The sequence below is a fragment of the Nycticebus coucang genome, chromosome 19 (genome assembly GCF_027406575.1).
Source record: "Nycticebus coucang isolate mNycCou1 chromosome 19, mNycCou1.pri, whole genome shotgun sequence".
Lineage (NCBI taxonomy): Eukaryota > Metazoa > Chordata > Mammalia > Primates > Lorisidae > Nycticebus > Nycticebus coucang.
The window spans coordinates 24,128,141-24,150,371 of NC_069798.1; the positions used below are offsets into that span (position 1 = coordinate 24,128,141).

Below are 22,231 nucleotides of genomic sequence, written 5' to 3' on the forward strand. Positions count from 1 at the left end.
GCTGGGTCAGAAAGACAAGTTTGAACGCAGGATCAGCCACTTGCTCTGTGATCTTGGATCAATTATCCTTCTTTGATGCAATTTTCCTATCTATAAAAATGGGAATAACAGTAGCTACCTCCTATTGCTGCTGTGTAAATTAAATGGAATAATGCATGTGATTTCCTATGTTTAAGAATGACATACAGGGAATATTCAATAAATGATTATTTACTATCGCTATCACTGCAAACCATCAGCATGCAGACGAGACTGTGCCTTGTGCACTAGACCAGCTTCAGCATCTACCTCTGGGCTAAAAACTTATTATATGCTCAGTAAGGATTTGCTGAGTGAGTGAATAGACGGAACATACAAGTTATTCCCCTGCTATCTTCTCTCCCATTTCTAAAGAGGCTCAATTCTGTTTTAAAATGGAACCAAGTCTCACTTTGAACTAAGTGGCATATTAATAGCTTTACACACATCAATGTATTTAATTTTTGGAACTCTAAGAGGCAGTTATTACCATGAGTTATTCCCATCTTATGGATTAAAAGAATAAGCCATTGTCACACACACGTAAGGAGTAGAGCTCCACTTCAAATTCAGGATTGGGATGACTCTAAGGGTGCTAAATTATTTTTATTAAAGAAATAAATACTCCTCAGGCCACATCCTGATGAGAAGGATGGAGCCATGAGTAGAAAGCCAACTGCACCTCCACTGGGAGTGCTGCAAAGCTCCTGCGGGGCGTCGGTGGGGACAGATAGGAAGAGGTCTGTCTGTGGCTTATTATTGGGCCTACTTATTCCTCTTCATGGGTTTCAACTATGAGGCTCTGTGGGAATTTTCACTCATGGCATATGTGTGGGTCTACGTTCTGTACCTGATGGACACCCGAGACAGAAGACAACACATCCGTAACTCCCTGATGGGGCTGCACACGGAACCTCACCCCGTGGGGCCGGGAGAGGTGGCCACACTGGAGACAGGATGCGCCCACATGCCCATCTCAGCTGCTCCTGTGTGTGGGAGCAGCTGTCTAAACAGGCTGTGCCCAGGAGCTCTCGGTGGTACTGACTGACTGGAAGTGACCCTGCGGTCATGGCAGGGGTGGGTGCTGTGGCCAGGGCTGAGAATCCGAGAAGAACTGTGTTGGTAACCTGGGAGAAGTGAAATACACTTTTTCCTACACATTCGGGGTATGTCCCTAAGGGGCATTGCAGGAGGCGGGGGAATTGGTTGATAGACTATTTCATTGGTATAGAAGTAATTTCTAACCTGCTTTTCATATTCATTTTCATCTACTATTTATTGCGAAGGTAAATTTGTACTGTTTCAGAGTGATGTTAGGCACATTCCCCAAATTGCTTCAAGGAATGTACCTGGACAAACCACACACCCGTGGACAGCCTTCCATTTGCCTCTCAGATCCACAGAATTCCTTTAATGCTGCTCACCTGGTGGATTTCTTTGGCTGTGAATAAGAACATGTTTATGAACATTGCGTTAGGGAATATAATTTAAAGCATCACCATGATCTAGCCAGAGATAGAATGAGACAGCAACCAAGGAATTCAGAGAAACACAAAATTTGGGCTAAGTCTGAGTAAAGATCTAAGAACTCCCAGGAAAAGAGGTGTGAGAAGAAACCCAGAACAGAATAAGGCAGAGCAGATGGGACCCTTCCTTTCAGAGAGTAGTTGAGCTGGATCAGGAGATAGGAGCCTGGCAGTGGGATAATCCCAGTGCAGGAAAGGGGTGCAGGGATCCCCAAAGGCTTCCGAGGCCTCACTGTGTACACAGGAAGCCCCCCTCTCTAGCAGCGGCTGCTGACTTCTCCTTTATACTCCTTCTAAACACATCATGCCCTGACACTGGGCAGCAGTCGGGAGGGGCAAAGCCAGCGGATGCTCTGAAGTTGGTCGATACTGGCAACATAGTAAGACAAAGACATAAATAGTGCACTTCTTAAAAAAGCTGGCAAGGGTAAACAACAGTGTGTATTTCCTCCAGCATTAACACTGGCGAGACATACCTAATAGCTAACTGAATAAGGAGAATGTGCACTTCATTTTCCATTCCACATTTCAAACTGTTCTTGTTTACAGTGAGTTATCTGTGAGAGATAAGTTAGTTATCTCAGCCTTCCAAATAACATACTAGCAATGATTAACTGATCCATGGATCATAGTCCTTTATAAGTAACTACAATCATGGCGTCTCTACAGATTGCCTTTTCCTTCTGCTAGAACAAATGACCCCACATCTTCCTGTCATCCAGCAGGACCAGGGTAAGGGAATCTGATTTCTCCGTATTTATGCTCCAGGTAACGGGTAGACACAGAGTGGCATCACCGTGACAAGAACTCGAGGGCTATTTTCATCTAAAAGGAAACTAGAAAGAAAAGTTAGGAGTCTTTAGGTCTGAGAAAGAATATGACTGAAAAGGACTTGATTTGCATTTTCTCTCCAGTAAGGAATAGGTGAACATTAGAAACTGTAAACCTGAGATATACCTCATGTACCATAAAATTAGGGAAACAATTTAAGTTGCAAAATGAGGTAGAGAAGGAAGGACTGTTCAGGCAGGAATAGCACCTCCCACGCTGGAGGACCAGATGATCACAGGACGAGAGGATCTAATGCCTATCCAGGGTTCAGATTTTGAGACGTAGTGGGTTCATGAGTGATCCTGCCTCAAAGGATAGGAGATCAGTCATGCGACCTCTCAAGATTACTTTTGCTTCCATGGTAAAATGAAAATTTACATTTTTAAACTTTTCCACTTTTCGATGGGGGCCAATAGGGTATGTATGCAAAACTGTCATAATTCTGAGGTCTTCATATAGACAAGAAACCAAAAGTAAAGGGTCTGTGTTTGTAGCAATTGAAAATAAAAAAGCCCAAACCCATAAAACCAGCAGAACAGACCATTTTATGGTGAGAACTGAGTTTCTGCCATCTGTGGTCCACTCTCAGAGCGAGCACATTTCTCCACAACCCTTGTTCATGAATCACTGAAGTACAATAAAAACAGATAAATATAGCTATATGAAAACTTTAACTGGCAATTGTACTGCTTCAAAATGGCAACTTAAATGATGAAAAATGAAATTGTTGGTAGTTTGCTGCATTTATAAAAATCAGTTATCTGGGTTGGGCGTGGTGGCTCACACCTGTTATTCTAGCTGTGGGAGGCTAAGAAGGGTGGATCACTTGAGCTTAGGAACTTGAGACCAGCCTGAGCAAGAGTGAGACCCCATCTTTACTAAAAATATAGAAAAACTAACTAGGCATTGTGGCAGGTACCTGTAGTCCCAGCTGCTCAGGAGGTTGAGGCAAAAGGATCACTTGAACCCAGGAATCTGAGGTGGCTATGAGCTATGATGCCACAGCTCTCTACTAAGGGTGACAAAGTGAGACTCTGTTTCAAAAAAACAAATAAAAGAGAAATTTGCTTTTATTTGCCAATAATTGTGCTACTGACAATAAAAAGCATAAACAATGAAATACACACATATTTATGTAAAACCTATAGTTTGATTATTCTACAAATAATTCTTAGGATTTATTTTTTCTTTGTCCTTCCCTCTAGGGGAGTTAATAGTTTGACTTTGAAGGTGGAGCAGGAGGGTAAAAATGTGCCTCTCAACCCAAACTTGAAGGTCAGCTTCATTGTAATACTTGATAGATTTTTGTTTCAGGTTGATGATTTTTGTGCTCAAAACCAATTAATGAAATTATAATAAAAAAGCACAACTTCTCTTTAATCAGGAGCTCTGACTCGCCCTATTCATTTTCAAAATTCCAGAGACTGAGAATCAAGAAGGAGCGAGGCATAGGTTGGGTGGATTCTGCACTTTGAAAATCCCTCTCTCTCTTCCCCAGTGGACAGCTGACTTGACAAAACACAGTACCCCACTTTCAAATTCCTTCCCTTCCCTGAGCCACTTCTGTCCCTCTCCATAACTTCAGAATCCCACTGCCTTTGGCTAACTGAGGAAAGCTGAAAAGAGACTGATGGGAAGGTAGAGCCCTCCAAGATGGCAGAACAGACAATTTGTGCTGACCGGAATCCTCTGGTGGTCACTGAGGGGGGAAAGCCTGGCACCTTGTGGCCATGTTTAGTACTACAGCTGCTTCTCTACCTAGGTGCAGCAGTTTGCAAACTCTTCCTAGGCTACCTGGATACAGCAGGATGCAAGGGGTGTGTGCTGAATCTATTTTATGCCATTCTGTTTGACACCTGTCTGAGTTAGTCATTCTTTTAAACCAAAGAGCATATGTGCTCAGAGCCTCTATGGCATAAGCAGGAGAGGTTTCTCTCAATTTCTACCTAGCACTGACTGGGGAGTATTAGTTGAGAATTTGCCTCCTGCACTGAAAAACAAACAAACAAACAAAAAAAAACATTAAAAGTTATTTTTGGAATTTAAAAGTAGAGGACATTGGGAGGCAGTGTTGTGATGGAATGAACCAGGAGATTTTATTTCCAGCCCTGGTTCTATTACAACATATAAGTGGTCTGTGGCACATCGCCCATCCTCTAGGGGTTTCATACCTAAGAAGGTAAGAGGAGGAATAATGTCATTTCCAAGGCCGCCCTTGGCTCTAAACGTCTATGCTCTGCGTCACATTTCCCAGCCAGCTGAGCTCCTGGCTTAAGCACACAGAACCTGTGTTTCTTATCTTCACCCATCACAGCGTCCGGCCCTGAGACCACTCGTAGTGTAGGTCTTTCAAGCGTTATCTACTACTTTTCAGTTGCACGTGTCTTTAGAGCTAATATTTGAGTCAACCATGAAACACACAGGTCTTTTGAGTTCATTTTTTTTTTTATCAGTAAATGGAGATCAGTGACTTAACTAAATTGTTAGAAAAAGGTACTCATTTGCAAGCAACACAAACTCAACCTGGGATCTGTAAACAAGTTCCTATCTAGCTCTCTTTTAGTCTACTCAAATATTTTATCACAAGCACAAGTTGCACTGGGATCATCCGTTTGACCTTGCTTTGTTTTGTTGCCCTGTGTCTGCAGACTCTTGGTCCTGATGACAGGAAGACTGGTTCAGGAACGTGGTGGCATTCATGTTGTCGATCAACCGAACCTTGAGCAGCACTGACTTCTGGAGGTCCGAAGGTGTAGACACGAGCCCTGGATACCAAGGAGCTTGCAGCTCACAAGGGGCAGAGACAGGCACAGGGAGCTGTATCAGTGTGGAAAGGTGAAACCCAATCACCTTGGGGTTGATACTTGGGTAAGTCCTGAAGGATGTACAAGAATTCTCTAAGAAAGGAGGGGCCAGGCACATCTTAAGGCAAAAATCTTTTCAGTGAAAAAACTTATCCAGCACTTACTGTTTTCAGTCATCTGCTTTATCTAACTTTAATTATGTAAGGAATTGGAAGACATTTGATTCTAACCCAACTTATTTCTACCCTCGAATTTACTTTGCATTATCAATTTGGGGAATCAAATATCCTAGCGTCCATCAAGAGCTGCAGGTAGATCCCCACGTTGAGCTGATTAGGTTCTTCTGGTGCACATTCCTGAAATCCAGCAAATTAGCCACCTACGTATGGGTTTAGTCACAGGTGTTATTCCTTTAAATAGGAGGAGAGGGTAAAGGCTTAAGTATAATATGGAACGGATGATTTGGGGATGCTTTTAGTCTAATTAAAGAAGATAGGAAGATTCAGGGCATAAATGTTGGGAAGGGATTTCACATTATTCCAAGTAAAATAAAAGCTTTCTCAACAAACTTCCCCTTGGAACTCTCCATCTGTAAACTTACCAATGGATGCTGCAGCATGCTCAATGAATAATGCTCATAATAATAAGGATGTTCCCTTTCAGAACCCCCAACCATCTCTGCCCACTGTTAATGCTAGTTGCAATTACCTAAACTGGATGTAAGCCAAAGAGATGTGAATTTGTAATTTCTTTTTTTCTCCCCAATACATGCAATTTTTGTTAAGCTCATCATTCATCTGTATTCATCTTTTGCTTTGTCTCCTGACCACACAGGTACTGGATTCTGAGTGCCATCAGCATCTTCTGACCATGGGCACTAGCCACTGTCTTCCCTCTCTTATTAACACAGAATGAGCCTGCCGAGTGTGGACAGCAGTTCAGACAGCTTTCCTGGTCCTTACTGAGGATGGGAAAGAGAAGACCCACAAAACTAAGTCTGATTCACTGAGGAAAAACCGCAAGAAAAGTGACTTTGAAAATGTCTTTATTTATAGACATTTTGGAACCATTTAAATCAACAGACAACGAATTTTTTTCAGACATGACATACCGTGTTTATCTTGAGGTACACACTGGGCCCATTAGATAATGCTCTGGAAAGTAATGAACCATTAACTAGTGGTTAACAAGTTTTCCAAGCAAAGAAACTGTAAAGATGGCTACAAAATTCTTTGAAAAGAATACATTTCTGTTTAAGGAAAACTCCCCCAAATTCTTAATTGAATTCCATTTTTAGGCTTAGCTTACACAACATTTTAAATGGAACTTAATATAAAAGTGGGCGAAAAGCTTTACAGTTTATCTGAGCCCTACTACAATAGACTGTGAACAAGGGAAATTCACGATCTGGTAAGCTCTATTACAAAATTTATAGCCTAAAAATTAGACCAGCAAAATTACAGAAGAGTATTTGTATAGTTTTAGATGAAATCACGTTTACTCCTTCTCTCACTATCACAATGAGACAAATTTTAAAACACCAAGTCTGGAAGATGAAACAATGTGATTTAACATGATGTGGCCATAATGATACCATAATATTACAACTCCACCGCATAAAAGTCCTACTTCCCATCATTCAAACTCTGGCCCTTTTATTCTTCTTGCTGTGGCAGTCCGGTGCATTTATATTACTTGAAAAATAGTGGCAATTGACATAATGGGCATGTTTCTAAAAATCTCTTATGTTCAATGGCAGATTTTTAAACCTTGCAGAGTGAAATGGAAATTTCCTTTGAACAGTTCACTAGGTTCTTTGGAGGACTTTCCAGTAATTCAAAATGTCAATTTTACACTCACCAGGTACAATGAGTAGCAACTTACACAAAATGTGTGGAAAATGAAGGGCCGTGTATTTATCTACGCCCAAGTCCTGAATTTCTCAGGGAGCTGTATGGATGGCGCACAGGTGGCTCTGGAATGTGAACAGAGGCTGTTTATGCGTGTGTCTGAAAACAGTTGAAAGGGATTGTCACAATATTTCCTGGAAGGTTGTATTTCTACACGAGACAAGAATAAACACAGCAATGTAGCCGAATGGGCAGCTTCCCGCAATTTCGTAAACTTGAATGGTATTTGTGGATTTAAAGAATGTTAAGTGTAAATTTCACAGTTCATAAAGTTGAGGCAGCTCAACTTTAAAAAAGAATTTGCAGGCGTTTACAAGTTTCTGAGAAGGAACTTATCTGTGAGTATTTGTGTTCTCTCCCCAACACGAGTCAGGTCCACATTGAACTTTTTAGCTGTTTGGCTTGGTTTATTGCTGATTTTCTTTTCTGAGGGGTGCCATGACGATTCCTGCCATGAATTTAAGGACCTCCAAAAGGTTTTGTGTAGACAGACACTCCCCGGTCCCTCCCACACATTATGGTTACTGTTCCGGTTACTGAGAACCTGCCAGAAGGCGCTGTACCCAGTGTTGACCTGCCAGTTCAGAAAGGCTCTGCGCTGGGATCTCTCCATCACGTCTCACTGCAGACATCACAGCTCTCGGGGGGCGGGAAGGGCTGCCCCCTCCTCATCCTCCTCTGCGCTCCTTGCCGTGATTCTCTCCAGGTCCTGAATGCCTCGTCAGGGTGCCAAGGTCCTTCAGACAGGTGTGCGGCTCAGGCCTGGCCATGACATTTCTTTTAGTATAATGCTAGAAGGTATTTAGTACAATTTAAAAAGTTACAGACCCCTCCCCCACTAGGCAATGAGAGACAGTGTGCCTTCAACACACTCCATGTTGTGACGGTCACGTGGTGCTCGTGAATCGTGCCCTTAAATACAGATGTCATTTCTTCCATTGGTGGATTCCTTAAAGACAGGACACAGTAACTCTCAATCACCCAGCTGCCCAGGTTTCATATCACCCTTACATACACATACATGGTCTCAGCAACCGTGATTTTAAATATAAACAACGTGAGTTCCAACAGGGCAGGGGCCCTCTTTTTCCCAGCATCCGAGAGATACCAGTACCGTGCCCAATGACTGCCTAATGCATTCATGATTCCAAGGCCACAGTCCCTGCCCTCAGGGAGTCTCCCTACTGCCAATCAATACAGATTTCATACAAATATGCCAAGAGCTAGAACAAACACACGAACAAAAGGAAAACAATTCTATCTTGTGTAAAGTTCTTGCAAAAGAAACAACAGTCAGTTGTTCAGGTGGGGCAACCTTCATCTAAACCCAAACCATCCCTGTTCCTCCCCTCTTGAATTTGAGAATTTTATCCAAGTGCTAAAACTGATTCAGCAAGGGTCTGCCAATGACAATGTGCAGCTTGGCAAATGCATCTTGTCTGTTTCTGCTTTAAAAAAGGAGTTTTGAAAGGTTAATTTTAGTGAGGGAGGTAGTTCCCCTCACACAGAAGGATGGTTTCTAACCATGAAAATCTCCTGGGTTTCAGGTTCTGGGAGTGTGGTTGGTACCCGACACTCCTCCATAGATCTATCAGTTACTTCTGAAGGGTACAGTATTTACATTTTGGGAGACATGTTAGGAGAAAAAAATATATTTTAAATAAAGGAGGTGTAGGTGGAAAATCAGAATAGCAATGAATTCACCTCAATTCTAAACCGTGAGAAGGGTTAAAAATATCTTCCTAATGCGAAGGAATAAAAACATCTATCACAGGTCTACAAAACTAGACTGGTGGGTCTTTAAATTTGTTTATTCTGGTGAGCTGGAAGAGGAGATGATAAAATATAACCCAATCCTGCAAGTCATACCGTCACTTTGTTGACTGAACTACCCCACCCCAGAGGCGACAGGTACACCTCAGTCATAATGGTACATCTATAATCTGGGGACAGACTGGAGTGGTGGTGGGGCTGCTGGATGGTGCATTGCTTAAAGAACTAAAACTTCTCTAAGATTTATATTCTTTCAGAAAATCAAGAACAATTATGTTTTGGAACATTTAATGACATTTAGCAAAAATTCTCAGACTAATCTAGGAATTCTTGGAATAAAAGTATAGTAATAATGTAATTTGGGGGGAGGGGGCAGGAAGATGTTTATGAAATAAACAAGTCCTCTTCTTGATATTTTAAAAATTACTCAACAGACGTGGCATATGTAATAATAAAGGATTGTGTGTCTGATTTCTGAGCTCTTCTAGAGCATGAAGCAAGCTAGGAACACTTAACACACTCTGAGAAATGCTCTTCAGACTTCTCACTATCAGACAGAGACCAGAGGAAAAAGGCCCTCAAACCCGAGAATTATTCAACAAAAGCTGTCATTTCCCCAGATATCATCATGGAGTATTATATGCAAAAATAAGCCCTACAGTGGGCTTAAAAATCAACTCTTTATCGATTTGTTCCAAGTTTTTAGTGATGAAGCCAAATTAAAACAAGCTTCGAGTGACAGGTTCTGAGAATCTTTGGAATCATTCTGTCCACTATTCCTAAGAGCATCAACCTAAAGTTTCCTAAACTTCAATGAATATTTTAAAGTGAACAGATATCTAAAATATCAGACTCAAAATTATGTTTAAAACATACTGGTGTATTGTGTATACACATACACACCTACATGTATGTATATTTTGTTTCCTTTCTGCTCAGTAAAATTAGCAGCAGTTACAGATAAATTATTATGGTCATGATTTCTGAGGATGTCAGGAACACACGACTTTTAGAAAATGCCTTTTGATAAAAGATCCTCACCAAGCATGTAACATTTCATACCGCTAACATTTTCAGGCACAAGAGAAAAACAGCATTAAGCAATCCAGATGACAGCGTACAGAATATAGTTAATTGTTTAACGTCAACTCCCTGAAAGAAGGGAACTGTTGTTCAAAAGTGTTTTTTTAAGATTCTGATGTCCTACGGCTTTGGCTATTTTGTAATAAATATCATACCTTCTTGGATAAACCTACTTGGGTAACAATGATTTCTCCGCACATGCCTTTTTTTTTTCTTTTAGCAGCTGCTAAGTGTTGAGTGACGTACAAGGCACATCTCCAAGTGTTCTGTACAGCATTTTTATTGATGTACAAAATAGCCTGTTCACCATTCAAAAACGTAATCTGCATAGTAAGAGTTTTTCTTATCCTTATTTACAGAGAAGGTTTTAGTGCAAAAACATGAACTTGTGTCCCAGCCCACCCTTTTCTAGAACACATATTTACCAGTCCTGCTCCATGCCAGCTGGGGTCATTTGGCTATATTTTGGGCCTCCAGCCATTAATGAATTGCATTATTTTCTTCACCTGCAGTTTGCTCAATTTGAAATCCTCTGAGAGGATTTCTTCTGTTAGTTGAACAAGCAAATTCCCATCAATCTTTTCGGTAACAAAGAACGATATGACGTCTTCAGACAAACCGATGAACCGTAACGACTTGGACACTTCCTCTATAGAGAGTCCAGATAGGTCAGCAGGTGGCTGCCATGGGGAACCATCACCACAAGATCTGGGGGCCAGCTGGAGGCGGAGCGGAGATGGGAAAGGGGAGGAGACAGAGAAAATGTCCTGCATGCCCTTTTTAACAAAATACTGGTCCTCAGAGAGATCTGGTGACCCAGCCTTGGGGTCTTCCTCAGCACCATCAATTTTCAGAGGCAAAGGAGATGTTTCAGGGGCAGCTTTCTCTTCTGCTAGCTTTGGGGGTCTGGGGGGTAAGGCAGGGCATGAGATACTCTGCTTTGTGGTGCCAGCTGCTAGAGTTTTCACATCTGTGCTGTCCAGAGAGTAGCTGGCTGACTTGGGACAACCAGAGACGCTGCTACTGAATTCTACAGTGACTGCACTGGGGGGGCTCGCCACGAGCTCACAGCCATCAAAATCAAAAGGTGCTGGGCAATTTCTCTTTGGTGTGCCTGGTGTCTTTTGTCTGGGATAACTGTAACTCCTGCTTGGATCCAGCAGGAAGTCACTCCTGGTCTGGCCCTCTGATGCTCCCGAGTAATGGTTGGGCCATGAGAGCCGAGAGGACAGCGCTTCAGCAGAAGGACTTCCAAATGGGGATTTCAGGTCCACAGAATCCGTTTTCATTCGGGTGCACGGATAGCAGGAAACAGGAGCACTTTCAGAAGGACTTGTGTCACTTTTAGTAACGCTGCTTAAAAGCAAACACAGAACAGAAAATCAGTATTATGAAAAAAAAAAAAGCCAAATCCCAAGGTTTTCATTATTTGTAGGTATTACTGATGAGTAGGAAAGGGTAACTAGGGAAAAAAATACATTAATTCTTAACATAAATTCCATAAAGTACCTGCTAACCTCATTGAATTTTAAAAGAAGAATCTTTAATTAAATATGTTGGTGGTTGCAGATACATATGTAAATGATTTATTTATTTATTTGTATTTCTTTTTTTGAGACAGGGTCTCACTTTGTTGCCCTCGGTAGAGTGCCCTGACCTTATTGCTCACAGCAACCTCAAACTCCTGGTTCCAGCCATCTTCTTGCCTCAGCCTTCTAAGTAGGTGGGACTAAGGCACCTGCCACAACGCCCGACTATTTTTAGAGAAGGGGTTTTGCTCTTGCTCAGGCTGGTCTTGAACTTCTAAGCTCAGATAATCTACCTACCTCAGCCTCCCAGAATGCTAGGATTATAGGCATGAGCCACCATACCTAGCTTTATGTAAATGATTTAAAAGCCTACATTGGAGATGAAAAAAAAAGTATTTTAGCTAATACAAAAATCATTATCAGTAGGTACCTGGATCGTTATGATGAGAAAAATGTCTTCAGTTATGTTTGGGCTTTGCACCAACAGGTGTTATGGCTGATTTCTCCAGTGGGCGAGGGTGGAGTGAAAAAGTGATGGTGCCCCATGCCTGCCATCCTTGGGTACAATGACATGACTGCAGCACCTACTACCCATGACTCTATTTCCACTCAAAAGTCTGAGTAGGAAGAAATTTATTCAAATACAAGTTTATCCTTGCCTTAGTTTCTGTATAATCAAGTAACATTAGCATAAGATTTTAAATGTTCAGAGAAACCGCCCCCCCCCCCCCCCGAAAAAAACAAACCTGCAAAGAGAGCTACTTTAAATTGCAAAGATCACCCGGGGTGTGGTGCATTTGGCTCTGGGGGCCCTATTTTAAGAGCTACAGTGAAACTAGAGTACGCTCAAAGGTGGGCGACCAGGCTGATGAGGGATCTGGCAGCTGTCAGGAGAGAGAGCAGAGAGAAATGAGGCTGCTTCTTCTGAAGAAGACTTACAACATAGCTGATTCTGAATTTTCATGAGTTGACAAAGAGAAGTGGGGTGGATCTGTTTGTTTTTCTAGATATAAGAAACAGTTGAAAGTTACATAGAGATAGACTCCAACTCGATGTTAGAAAGGATTTCTTAAAAAAAAAAGCCATGCCATTTGCCAACAATGGAATGACCTACACTGTAAAAGAATGAGCACACTGTACTGGACAGGGAGAAATGACCACCAGCGGCAATGCTGATAGGCCTCCTTTCTAGGTGGACATTCAGAACACAGAGCCAATGGACCCTGTCAATCCCTGGTCTGTTGAAGGTGCTAACTGCTGTCAAAGTCAAACAGGAAAAAACTAGATGCTAGTGGGACAACGGATGGCAGTGCATGGGGTGTTTCTAAGAGAATCTAGGTGGCCTTTACCACTGAATTTCTCACAGATTCTTGTGGCATCTTTTTGTGCAAGACATTGGCTCTTCCATCCTAGCTCAAAATCAATGGGGCCCCCATCATGCTCTCTCAGTACAATTATTCCAGAAATAAACAAAAAAACCATTTCTTCTCCCCATCCTCCTGCCTAGACACCCTGAAAATGTTCTCAAGAACTTGTGGCCTGGCAGATGAGAAGGGAAGGTTGCAGGGGGACCTGGCAAGAAGACTTACATGTTGTGCAGCCCTGAAGAATAGTAGGACAAGGTGGGGCTGGGAGAGCGAGTCTGTTGCCGCGCTGGCTTGACTGTGCGAGGAGGGACGGAGGGACTGGTAGACAAAGGCTTTGCGCTTCGGGGTGGAACAGGTGGGGCGTTCAGGAGCCGGCATTCTTCCCTGACCTGGCGCAGAAAAGAACACTCCAGGTTAGCAACAGGCTGACAATGCCACTGGGGGCCAGCTCAATTCTGCAGGCTCAAGTTGCTACTCTTAAATATCAGCAGCGGGGCATAAGCAAGGTAGGGAGAAGACTGGAACAAACAGGAAGGCCGGTAAACACACAGCTGCCAGAGAGCAAATCAGACGCTTGTCACAGAACTCACCGGCACAGACTGCTTTTGAAAGATTTGCCACTGCTTGGCAAATTCTAGTTGCTGCTGAAGGATAGCAAGTGATGTGAAATACAGCAAGTTAAAGTGACTCTGGTTAAAGAGCTCGTGCGACATGAGGATGTATGAAAGAGAAGTTTTAAGAAAACAGAGACACAAGGCATGTGTGATCTTAATGGGATTAATCTCTCCTACTGGGTTGTGTTTTTTCACTATTCAAAGTGAATTTAATTTGATTCAAACCTTAAGAATAGTGGGCCTCTTAGAATGGGTACAGGCGATTGCACTAATGTACACAGCTATGATTTAACAATAATAATAATAAAAAAAACATTTATTGAGATTAAAAAAAAAAAGAATAGTGGGCCTTCTCCAGGTTAGTTAAAGTTCCTCTGACATCAAGTTTAGGGCTTCTCAAATGTAAACATGCAAGTGAATCACCTGAGGATCTTGGTAAAATACAGATTCTAATTCATTGGACTTTGGAAAGGGCTGAAAGCCTGCATGTCTCACAAGCTCCCAGGTGACACCAATGCCCACAAGTGTGAGCCATACCTTGAGAAACAAGGTTGCAGGAGTAACGAGGCAGCTCTCTAATCTCCCAAAATAGTACTTTTATTTTATTTTTTTTCTGTCCTCCCTTCCCTTCTTCCTTTCTAAAACAGTACTTTCATAAAGAGCTGCTTCCCACTGCCTCAGCCTTCATCTCTGTGTTGGCAAGAGGATCTAGGTGACCTGTGATGCTCATGGCTTCTGAGTCTGCTGCCATTCCCCCAGTTTGCAACGCATTCTCTGCAGGCATCTCAGAACACAATTCTTATTAACAAGTGGGCATTTTAAATGTACTTCTCCGTGTCAGGCAGCAGGGGGCACTTTATACCTGGTTCTGCTCGCCTACCCTAAATTACAGAGGTAAAAACAGAGCCAATTCTGACTTGGTCAAAAATGCTGTGCTTTGACACGCCCTCCTGGTCTGCTCTTAGGACATATTCCCTCCCAACGTTTTCACCTTTGCTTTCAACTCCTTTCTGGCTAAACGGCTCTAGCAAAATCCCATTAGCTTTGGTATTGACTTTGCTTAAGATGAAATGAAATGGGTTCAATTATCACACTGCAGCCTTCACCACCCACACTGGCTACACACTGGGCCTCTAGCTCACATCCCAGGCCTGATTCACTTGTCAAAAAAAAAACAACAACAACAAACAAAACTCATTAATAAAAGTCCCATGGCCATGGTTGGCCCAGCACAACTCAATTCTGAGTGGAATGAAAGAAAGTCTCACCGCTGCATTTCTTCCTGGGGCAGGGAGCACAGCCCACGGCCATGGTTATGGGTTGCTAAGAGTAAAGGTTTTCATCTGGGGAAGCTCTTTAGATTAAAACAAAATATTTGGAGAAGATTTCTTCCCCAACAGATGCAGGCTTTCCCTGGACGAGCTTCTAAAAAGGTAGTAGATGACCACAGAAAGGAAACCCAGGAGGAAACGGGGTTTGGATGAGGATGAGAGGGGATGGGTCAGCTGGACCAGGGAGAGGCTCCCGCACCACCCTGGGGTCCTCCTTCCTTAATAGCTGAGAACCAACTAGGACACTGACGCTCTGGCTGGGGCACAGAAAGGTTTACCATCCTTCTGCCTTGTTAGTGAACTGTGCAGTCATGGGCTGTGTTTCTTTTCTTCCTCAGGAGATGCCTGTGGCATTTAGGGCAGCCTTTTGTTACAGACGCGAGTGGTGCTATTTACACTTACAGTAGTAGGAATCATGGGAAGTGTGCGAGGATAAGGAGTCAATCCGTTAACTTTAGTCAACAGTTACTTCTCAACTCAGGGTTAGAGTGTAGCGTGAGAAAGACATAAGCCTGGATTCGGTTTGGGATTTTCTAAACTTTGGGATTAGTTATTAAATATGACATTTCATTAGGGACTGCTTACTGGAGATGCCAATTATAATACGCTCCAGTGTCAATTACAACATGCATTTTAATTTAAAATAGCTGGCTGACCTAGATCTTGGAACTCAGAAACGAAGCCACTTGCCATTGAATTTGAGCTAAGGTAGTCCTCTCTTCCTGCCCCGGCACCTAGGGTCATGCAGAGCCCGTTCCGCCCCCTCCTCCACAACTAGGCCCTCACCACCCACACTGGCTGCACACTGGGCCTCTAACTTTCCAGTAGGTTCCCACATGGTGGTGGGAGGGGACAGTGAAAAGAAGCATTTGTAGGCTACAGGGCGTGGGGAGGAGGGTAAACCATGGCTAACCGGTGTTTACAGCTAACTCTCAAGACAGAATCTGAGACAGAGAGAGTTTCTGGAGTGGCCACATGACTCCTAGTGTGTGTGCGCATGTGTGAGAGACAGCGAGAGGGAGGGAAGAAAGATCCTGATTCTTACTCTAAGGCTGGGGATGTTGACAGGGAAAAGACAAGCATATAAGGCCAGAGGAAAAATTTTCTTCTGTTGTAAGGAGAGGGCAGTTTGGGGGGTAATTATGTGAGTTCAATGTGAAAAGAACTAGGTTTTTTTGAAATGCACTTTGGAAAAAAGATGGTTGGTTTTTTAAAAAAGACGTCTTGAAAGGGATCTCATGATTAGATTTTCAGGTGTCACTCTGCTGGGACACAACTGAGCACCCCACAAACACACTTTCATGTGGCTTTGTGAGTTTCAACTTGCTGCTGCTCCAATGAAGCCTTATTTCACTGCTTTTTACAGGAAGAACCTTAACACCCTGGTAGGATACACAAGTTACAAACAGGATTTATCTTGCCATCTTATTTCCTGTCTCTTATACCCTCAGAGCACTAACTATTCTCTGCTTCATAATTTAATCAACATGGGACATGTACACCCAGCAGGAAGGCAGTTGTGCTTCAGATGACGTTTATTGGACAATAAAAGGCAATTTATACGACTGGCCAATCACCCTATTTCTAGTTCTCTCTCATATTTAATTTCACTTTTAAGTGCTACATTTTCAGCACATTCCTTCTAAAAGCCTTGACATGTGGCTCTCATCACGTTGCTTGCCATCTCCAGCGGCTCCCTAGGTTCCTGGGTAAGGCCCCGCACCCCCCGGCCTGCCCCTTGAAGCCCCTGCTGTTGGGCTCTGAGCATATTTCTGGTGATTTCTCCTGCTGCTCTTCTACATGAAACACAGGTCCAGCCAAAGTGGTGGATGCAGGGTCCCCTTTCAGACCCTGTGCTTTCCTGCCCCTTCTCTACTTCACTTTCTACTGCCTCTGTCCCCAAACCAGTCCCCATGGTCCATCCCCTGCCCCTAAGTCCCCATGGCCCAGTCCCAGTCATGACCTGCTGTCTGGGGGCCCAGAACGACCCGCTGCTTCTGCACTCTCTAACACTCTGCTCACACTGACTTACTCTCCCTGTATATTTAATTAGCCCGAGAGCTAAAATGTAGAGACCATCATCAGTTTTACTGTCCTGGGGATGGCAGAATTTCAGGGCTTGTCACCCCTGGCCTGAGCATGTCACACAGAATGTCAGGTGGAGGTTGACAGATGTCACAGTAAATATAACAAAAAGGCACTGTTATTTTTAAACATACACCAGAGGAGGCTCTTTACATTTTTATGTGGTAATTACTTTCGACAAGCCATCTGGGCTGGATTTTAGTTTTCTGGTGACCCCTATATCAGTGTCCATCTAGAGGGGAAAGGCACCAGTCAATCTGGCACGTGTGATCAGCACCAACTCTGCCATCACCACACTTTTTGACACAGTATCAGAGTGAAAATGACAGTATTCCTGAACTAGCACATGCTGTGGCTTTGATATAGCACTTCAAAGAGCAATCATCTCTCCAAAGTGAGGATTTGATAGACTAGTGTGCCCAGTGGATGAGCAGCATTTAAAACTGGACTTGAACTGGCAACACAACCTGCATTATTAGGAATGAGCTTCCAATGCTGGCGCCAAGTGAAGGTTGGCATTCTGTTTTGAAGTGTCACTATCTGCTGTAGATTACAGTGACCTACGCCTGTCTGAAGGAATTTCTCATCATGAGTAATGTGGGTGTACATGGAGAAGCTCCAGGCACCAAAGTCCTGCCGTTTATGATGGGGTTGGTCATCACAATACAAGTGCAGGTGGCGGTAGGGAGGGCGACTCCCATTCATACACGAAGCCTTGCTGCCTGGGCAATTCCCTGCCTAAAGCTTTTCTTTCCAGCCGTTACACATCTAGTCTATCTCCTATCCTTGCTCCTTCACAGTCAAGTCTTTCTCTTCTAAAATGATTTAATGCTTACTAGGTACACTGATAAAACCACTGGTGTTAATACAACTCTCCCTAGTATTCACGTAGCAGATCACTAAACAGAAAGGTAATTTAGTGAAAGGTGGAAATGTTGAGTTCAGTCTTTTTTTGACCTGTAACTTCTCTTTAGTCTATGAGGTATCTTCCTAGGGAGGCATCTTCAGCCAGTTAACACACTGAAATAATCTAGGTGGGGGGTTTAAGGCATTAACCGTCAGGATCACAGGCACCATCTACTTCCATTGTCCCTAAGAGCATAAGGAACGTGGCTATCACTTTCACTTTTCCCATAGGCTCCACTAATTGCATTTTACTATTTATTTGTCCAAATATATGTGAGTGCCTATGGTCTGCTCATTGAGCTAGTGTTAAGTATACAATAATAACTCATAGAATTAGTTGTGAGGGAGGGAGATAAAACACTCGAGTAAGATACAAATTGGCAAGTCTAATAAGGGTAACAGTAGCATGGGCAAGGGTTTGTGAGAGCTCCTTGAATTTACTTGGGGCGGCAGAAAAGGAACAAATTCACAGGAAACCTTATGAAGGAAGTCTTGGAGAAGAAGGGTTGTGGGTGTCCAAAAGGTGAAGAAGCATGAAAGACCAATCAGAATGATGCTCTGGTCTGGGGGTGCTGGGAAGATGAAACAAACACTGGTGCCATTTCAGACAGAAATTTAGAAGAACAGGGATTGGGAGAAACCAAGGAGTTCCATTTTCAAAATACTGCATTGGAGGCTCCATGTTCTACTGATAGGCGGAATCTGCAGGTTATGACAGCACTCAGACCCCAGATGAGAACTGAAGAAGGCTGAGCCCCCAAGAGCGGGCAGCAAAGGAGACAAAAGAGCAGACAAATAGGTAAGCACGTCTCAATGCCCATAGCACAGACATGCCCATACGTAGTCGAGAAGCCACACCTTGACCACAGGGATGACAGCAGCGTAAAGTTGGAGAGAGGTCAGAATGCCCGGACAGGGGCTAGAAGAGCTTCCCTAATGGGACAGTGAGAAGGTCACACTGGTGAAAATGAGGTGCGGGCTTAGGGAAGGAACACAGACAGACTCCAGTGGGCCCAAGGGAAGGGGGTAGGGAGCCGTGGTTAGCGCAGACCACTCTTCTCAAGGGCACTCAATTTTTGTCCTTTGAACATCTACAGGTAACCTTGTTTTTCACCCATGCCCTTTTTTTTTTTTTTTTTTAACTTGGATGGAACTTGAATGGCATTTAACTTCCCTTTCCCCTCCCCACTTGCTACAGCTCTAACTCTTGCTTAGCTGGACCTGAGCACAGGTACAAGACCAATGATTTGTGAAAACTGGAAAACTAGATTCCCTCTCTTAAATAGCCATGTGTTAATAGGCATAGGTTCATACAAAGAGTTCATAACCCTGTCACATAACTATAACTATGTTCAAAGGACAAAAATTCAAACACCTACATACAACTAGAGTATTTTCTCCATAGCTGTGTGCTAATTTTTCTCTCCGGTTACATATCTTTCTCTGACACCATCTTGGGATTAAAAAAAATACAAGAAGTAAAAGATACACCAAGTGTTTACGAAACAGCACAGTGTGCTGGGGTCTCTTGTGTGGTATGACAATGCCACTGGGAAAACCTTTGTTTCTTGGAGCTCCCCAGTCCATGGAAAAAATGCCACTTCTATGTCCCTGCACTAACAGGACCAAAGAGACAGCTTAACAAGGTAAACAGAACTCTAAACTATGACACATTCTTTGCTTAACAGTCGTCAGATATCCTGTTGGGGAAAAAAAATCAATTTCAGAGCAGTGGTTGCTCAACTCTTACATACGAGGCAACGGATCTGGAGACCTTGGATGATAGAACCATACATTTCCTCAGTTAATATTCTAAAATCTAGGGTCACATGCTGGGGTGGGGGAGGGAGACTATTTCCAGTCTCAGCTTGGAATCCATTGCTTGTGGGATTGGCACAAATCATTCTGTTTCCAGACTGACAATGATTTAGAGAGTATCTACACTATAGGTGAGCTTCATAAAAATTTGGACTCACCTTTACTGTGAGTTTTCTTCTCTAAAAAGCCAAACTCAGGACAATGTCAGCAACCCAAAGAAAGGAGTTTTGTAACCATGTATCTGTGAACTTTGTAACTTTGCCTTTGCTCCATGGCCTCTGCCCTGCATTTTACATTTCTTCCCACACACCCTCTCTCAGATAACAAAATCATTAGAGCCTTAAGAAATCTTATTTATAAAGAGGCTTTTATACAAAGAGTTCATAACCCTGTCACATAACTATAAGTGAATATTTTCAGCCAAATAGAAATTAAAGTTTTATAGTGACAAAGTACAATGAATGAACCTCTATTTGATTAATTACGTGAGGGCAAATATGATTTATAGTAAAAAATCCTGATTCTCAGTTGCCTGAGTCTCTTTTTTCCATTTTTATACATGGATGCTGAAGACCCAACACAGACTTTTCTCAGAAATGGCCTCCAATAGTCCAGCCTCAGGCGAGGGAGGCCGGGGAGGGGGCAGGCAGCCAGACACTCCTTTAGTGGCAAGAAGGGCAAATGCGTCTGAAAAGAAGTATTTGTTTAAAATCTAGGGGCTTCCATGGACTCAGAAGAACGTATATGCCATTGAAAGCACTGAATAAAGGCCTTTCCTTATCAAGAGTATAACATAGTATGGACATACTTAAATAGTCTATAACCTTCCTAATTAATGTGGTTTTATGCAAATGGTACCCAAGAGTGCAGATTTGAAACAAAACTTATCCCATACAATATTATCATTACCTTTATTAATCTTCAAATCATTGAGCTTTTCAATGAAGACAGAAGAAGAAGAAAAAAATTCTGGGCCTGGAAGGTTTCATTTCAAAATAATCAACATGAAACGGAAGGCAATTAAGTTTCAGAATTACCAAAACACAACACTAATGTAGTCCTTATTTCAATTAACAAATGAGAACACAGGTACAGCTTGCCTACAGAGTATTCCTCAAAAGTAGTAATTAAAATTAATTAAATGTCAAATGCTCTAGGAAACCTCATTAATTAGTGGAATCCTGAGTGAATCTTTTTGTAGAGCATTTATTTTGAAAAGTAAATAATCATTTCCAGACTAATCTTTTTAGTACCTAAACTTGAATATGAATACATCATATTTATTCAGGATCATCTGTCTTTTAACATCTTTTCTAATATTAATATTTGATAGAGGGGGAAAGCCCAAAGAAAAAATAAAATAAAAATAGAATCAATTCTTACAGTTGCTTTCCTCAGTTTATAAAATTCATTTGCATAGCACTTTTTAAACCTGGGTAGTCACATGAGGCCCCTCATTCTGGAGGGTGGGCACATCCATGGTTATGAGATCTGGCAGCACCATGACCAATCTAGCTAAGCTAATGGGGTTAGTTATCCAGGGCAACTTTTTACCTTTAATACCTCTATGTAAGTTTGCCTTGGAATATCAGATTCTTGACACTTGTCTGCAGCCTTAAAATCACACATGGCTTTTTCCCAGGTACTCTGTAGTTCTTCAAAATCCCCAAGTCTCCCACTACAAGATGTTACTAGGATCTATAGGATACCAACTATTTCTGGAGCTCTTTCTTGGACTTACGATGATTATAAAGTTTATGATGATTCCACAGCAAGGTAACTATAACCTAACACCTATTTTACCAGGTGAGGACATTTTAAAAGTTAGATTAATAGAATATTTTGCTATTTTAAAACCAACTGTGTTTCTGTAATTATCTCAGAGACCTAGCAAAATGAACGATTATGTGCACACTTAGAAGGTGAGCACCATGGTGTCTGACCCTGGCCTCTGGCTTCGAAGGAGGACATGGCCATGCCCCTCTGCCTCTTGCTTCTTTGAGGGACTTTATGGACCTGGAACTTCCTTCCTCCATCCCTTAGTCAAGGAAGGACAGAGAGAGAAGGAAGAAAAAAAAAAAAAAAAAACTTTAAAAAAGTCACCACCTAACCCTAAATTGGAATCAGTCCTTTATCAAATTATTGCTACTATTTAATTGGAATGTGCCAGAGAAAAGTGCCAAGTACTTTCTGTAGTACAATAATGCAAGTGAAGAAAATATCTCCACAGGAACTGACTCAGAATGTTACATAGGAAAACACTCTAGACCTCATTAATTAGAATACTGAGTGAATCCTTTTACAGAACAGTTATTCCGAAAAGTAAATAATCAATCCCCGAATGATATTTTTATCACCTCCTAGGTCTGATGATACTAAGTGGTCTTACAAGGATTCACATCCGAATGTGGCTGGTACTCAGACGCCATGCCATCACATAGTGTGCAAATCACTTCTCTCCTGAATACCACCCAGAGGGGAAAGGAAGACTTCCGGGATGCTGGGGTCTGCTTCCATTTTCATTTTTTTCTTTCTTTTTTTTTTTTTTCATAGACCATCTGACACATTTTTATCACAATGGTTAACATAGCCTTTCCGGCGTTATCTCAGTTACTGTGCCAAAACATTTACATTCT

The 22,231-nt window shown here is 42.4% G+C and overlaps 1 protein-coding gene and 1 long non-coding RNA gene across 3 annotated transcripts in view; one reads left to right on the forward strand and one right to left on the reverse strand.

The window, feature by feature from the left end:
- The first annotated feature begins 2,203 nt into the window (after nucleotides 1-2,203).
- LOC128571767 (uncharacterized) lies at nucleotides 2,204-10,200 on the forward strand. The gene is made up of 3 exons (XR_008375962.1): nucleotides 2,204-2,276; nucleotides 5,024-5,243; nucleotides 6,014-10,200. It is a non-coding gene; the product is annotated as an uncharacterized LOC128571767 (long non-coding RNA).
- A 7-nt stretch (nucleotides 10,201-10,207) lies between these two features.
- The window catches only part of GAREM1 (GRB2 associated regulator of MAPK1 subtype 1), a 217,475-nt gene continuing 205,451 nt past the window's right edge, over nucleotides 10,208-22,231 (reverse strand). Inside the window, exons 5-6 of one of the 2 annotated variants that reach the window (XM_053571437.1) lie at nucleotides 13,064-13,230; nucleotides 10,208-11,298 (exon numbers count right to left, since the gene is read on the reverse strand). In XM_053571437.1, the coding sequence (XP_053427412.1) occupies nucleotides 10,404-11,298; nucleotides 13,064-13,230 (1,062 nt within the window). In that variant the 3' untranslated portion in view covers nucleotides 10,208-10,403. Of the gene's footprint in view, nucleotides 11,302-13,063; nucleotides 13,231-22,231 lie in introns of both variants that reach the window. The other variant, XM_053571436.1, reaches the window with a different exon arrangement.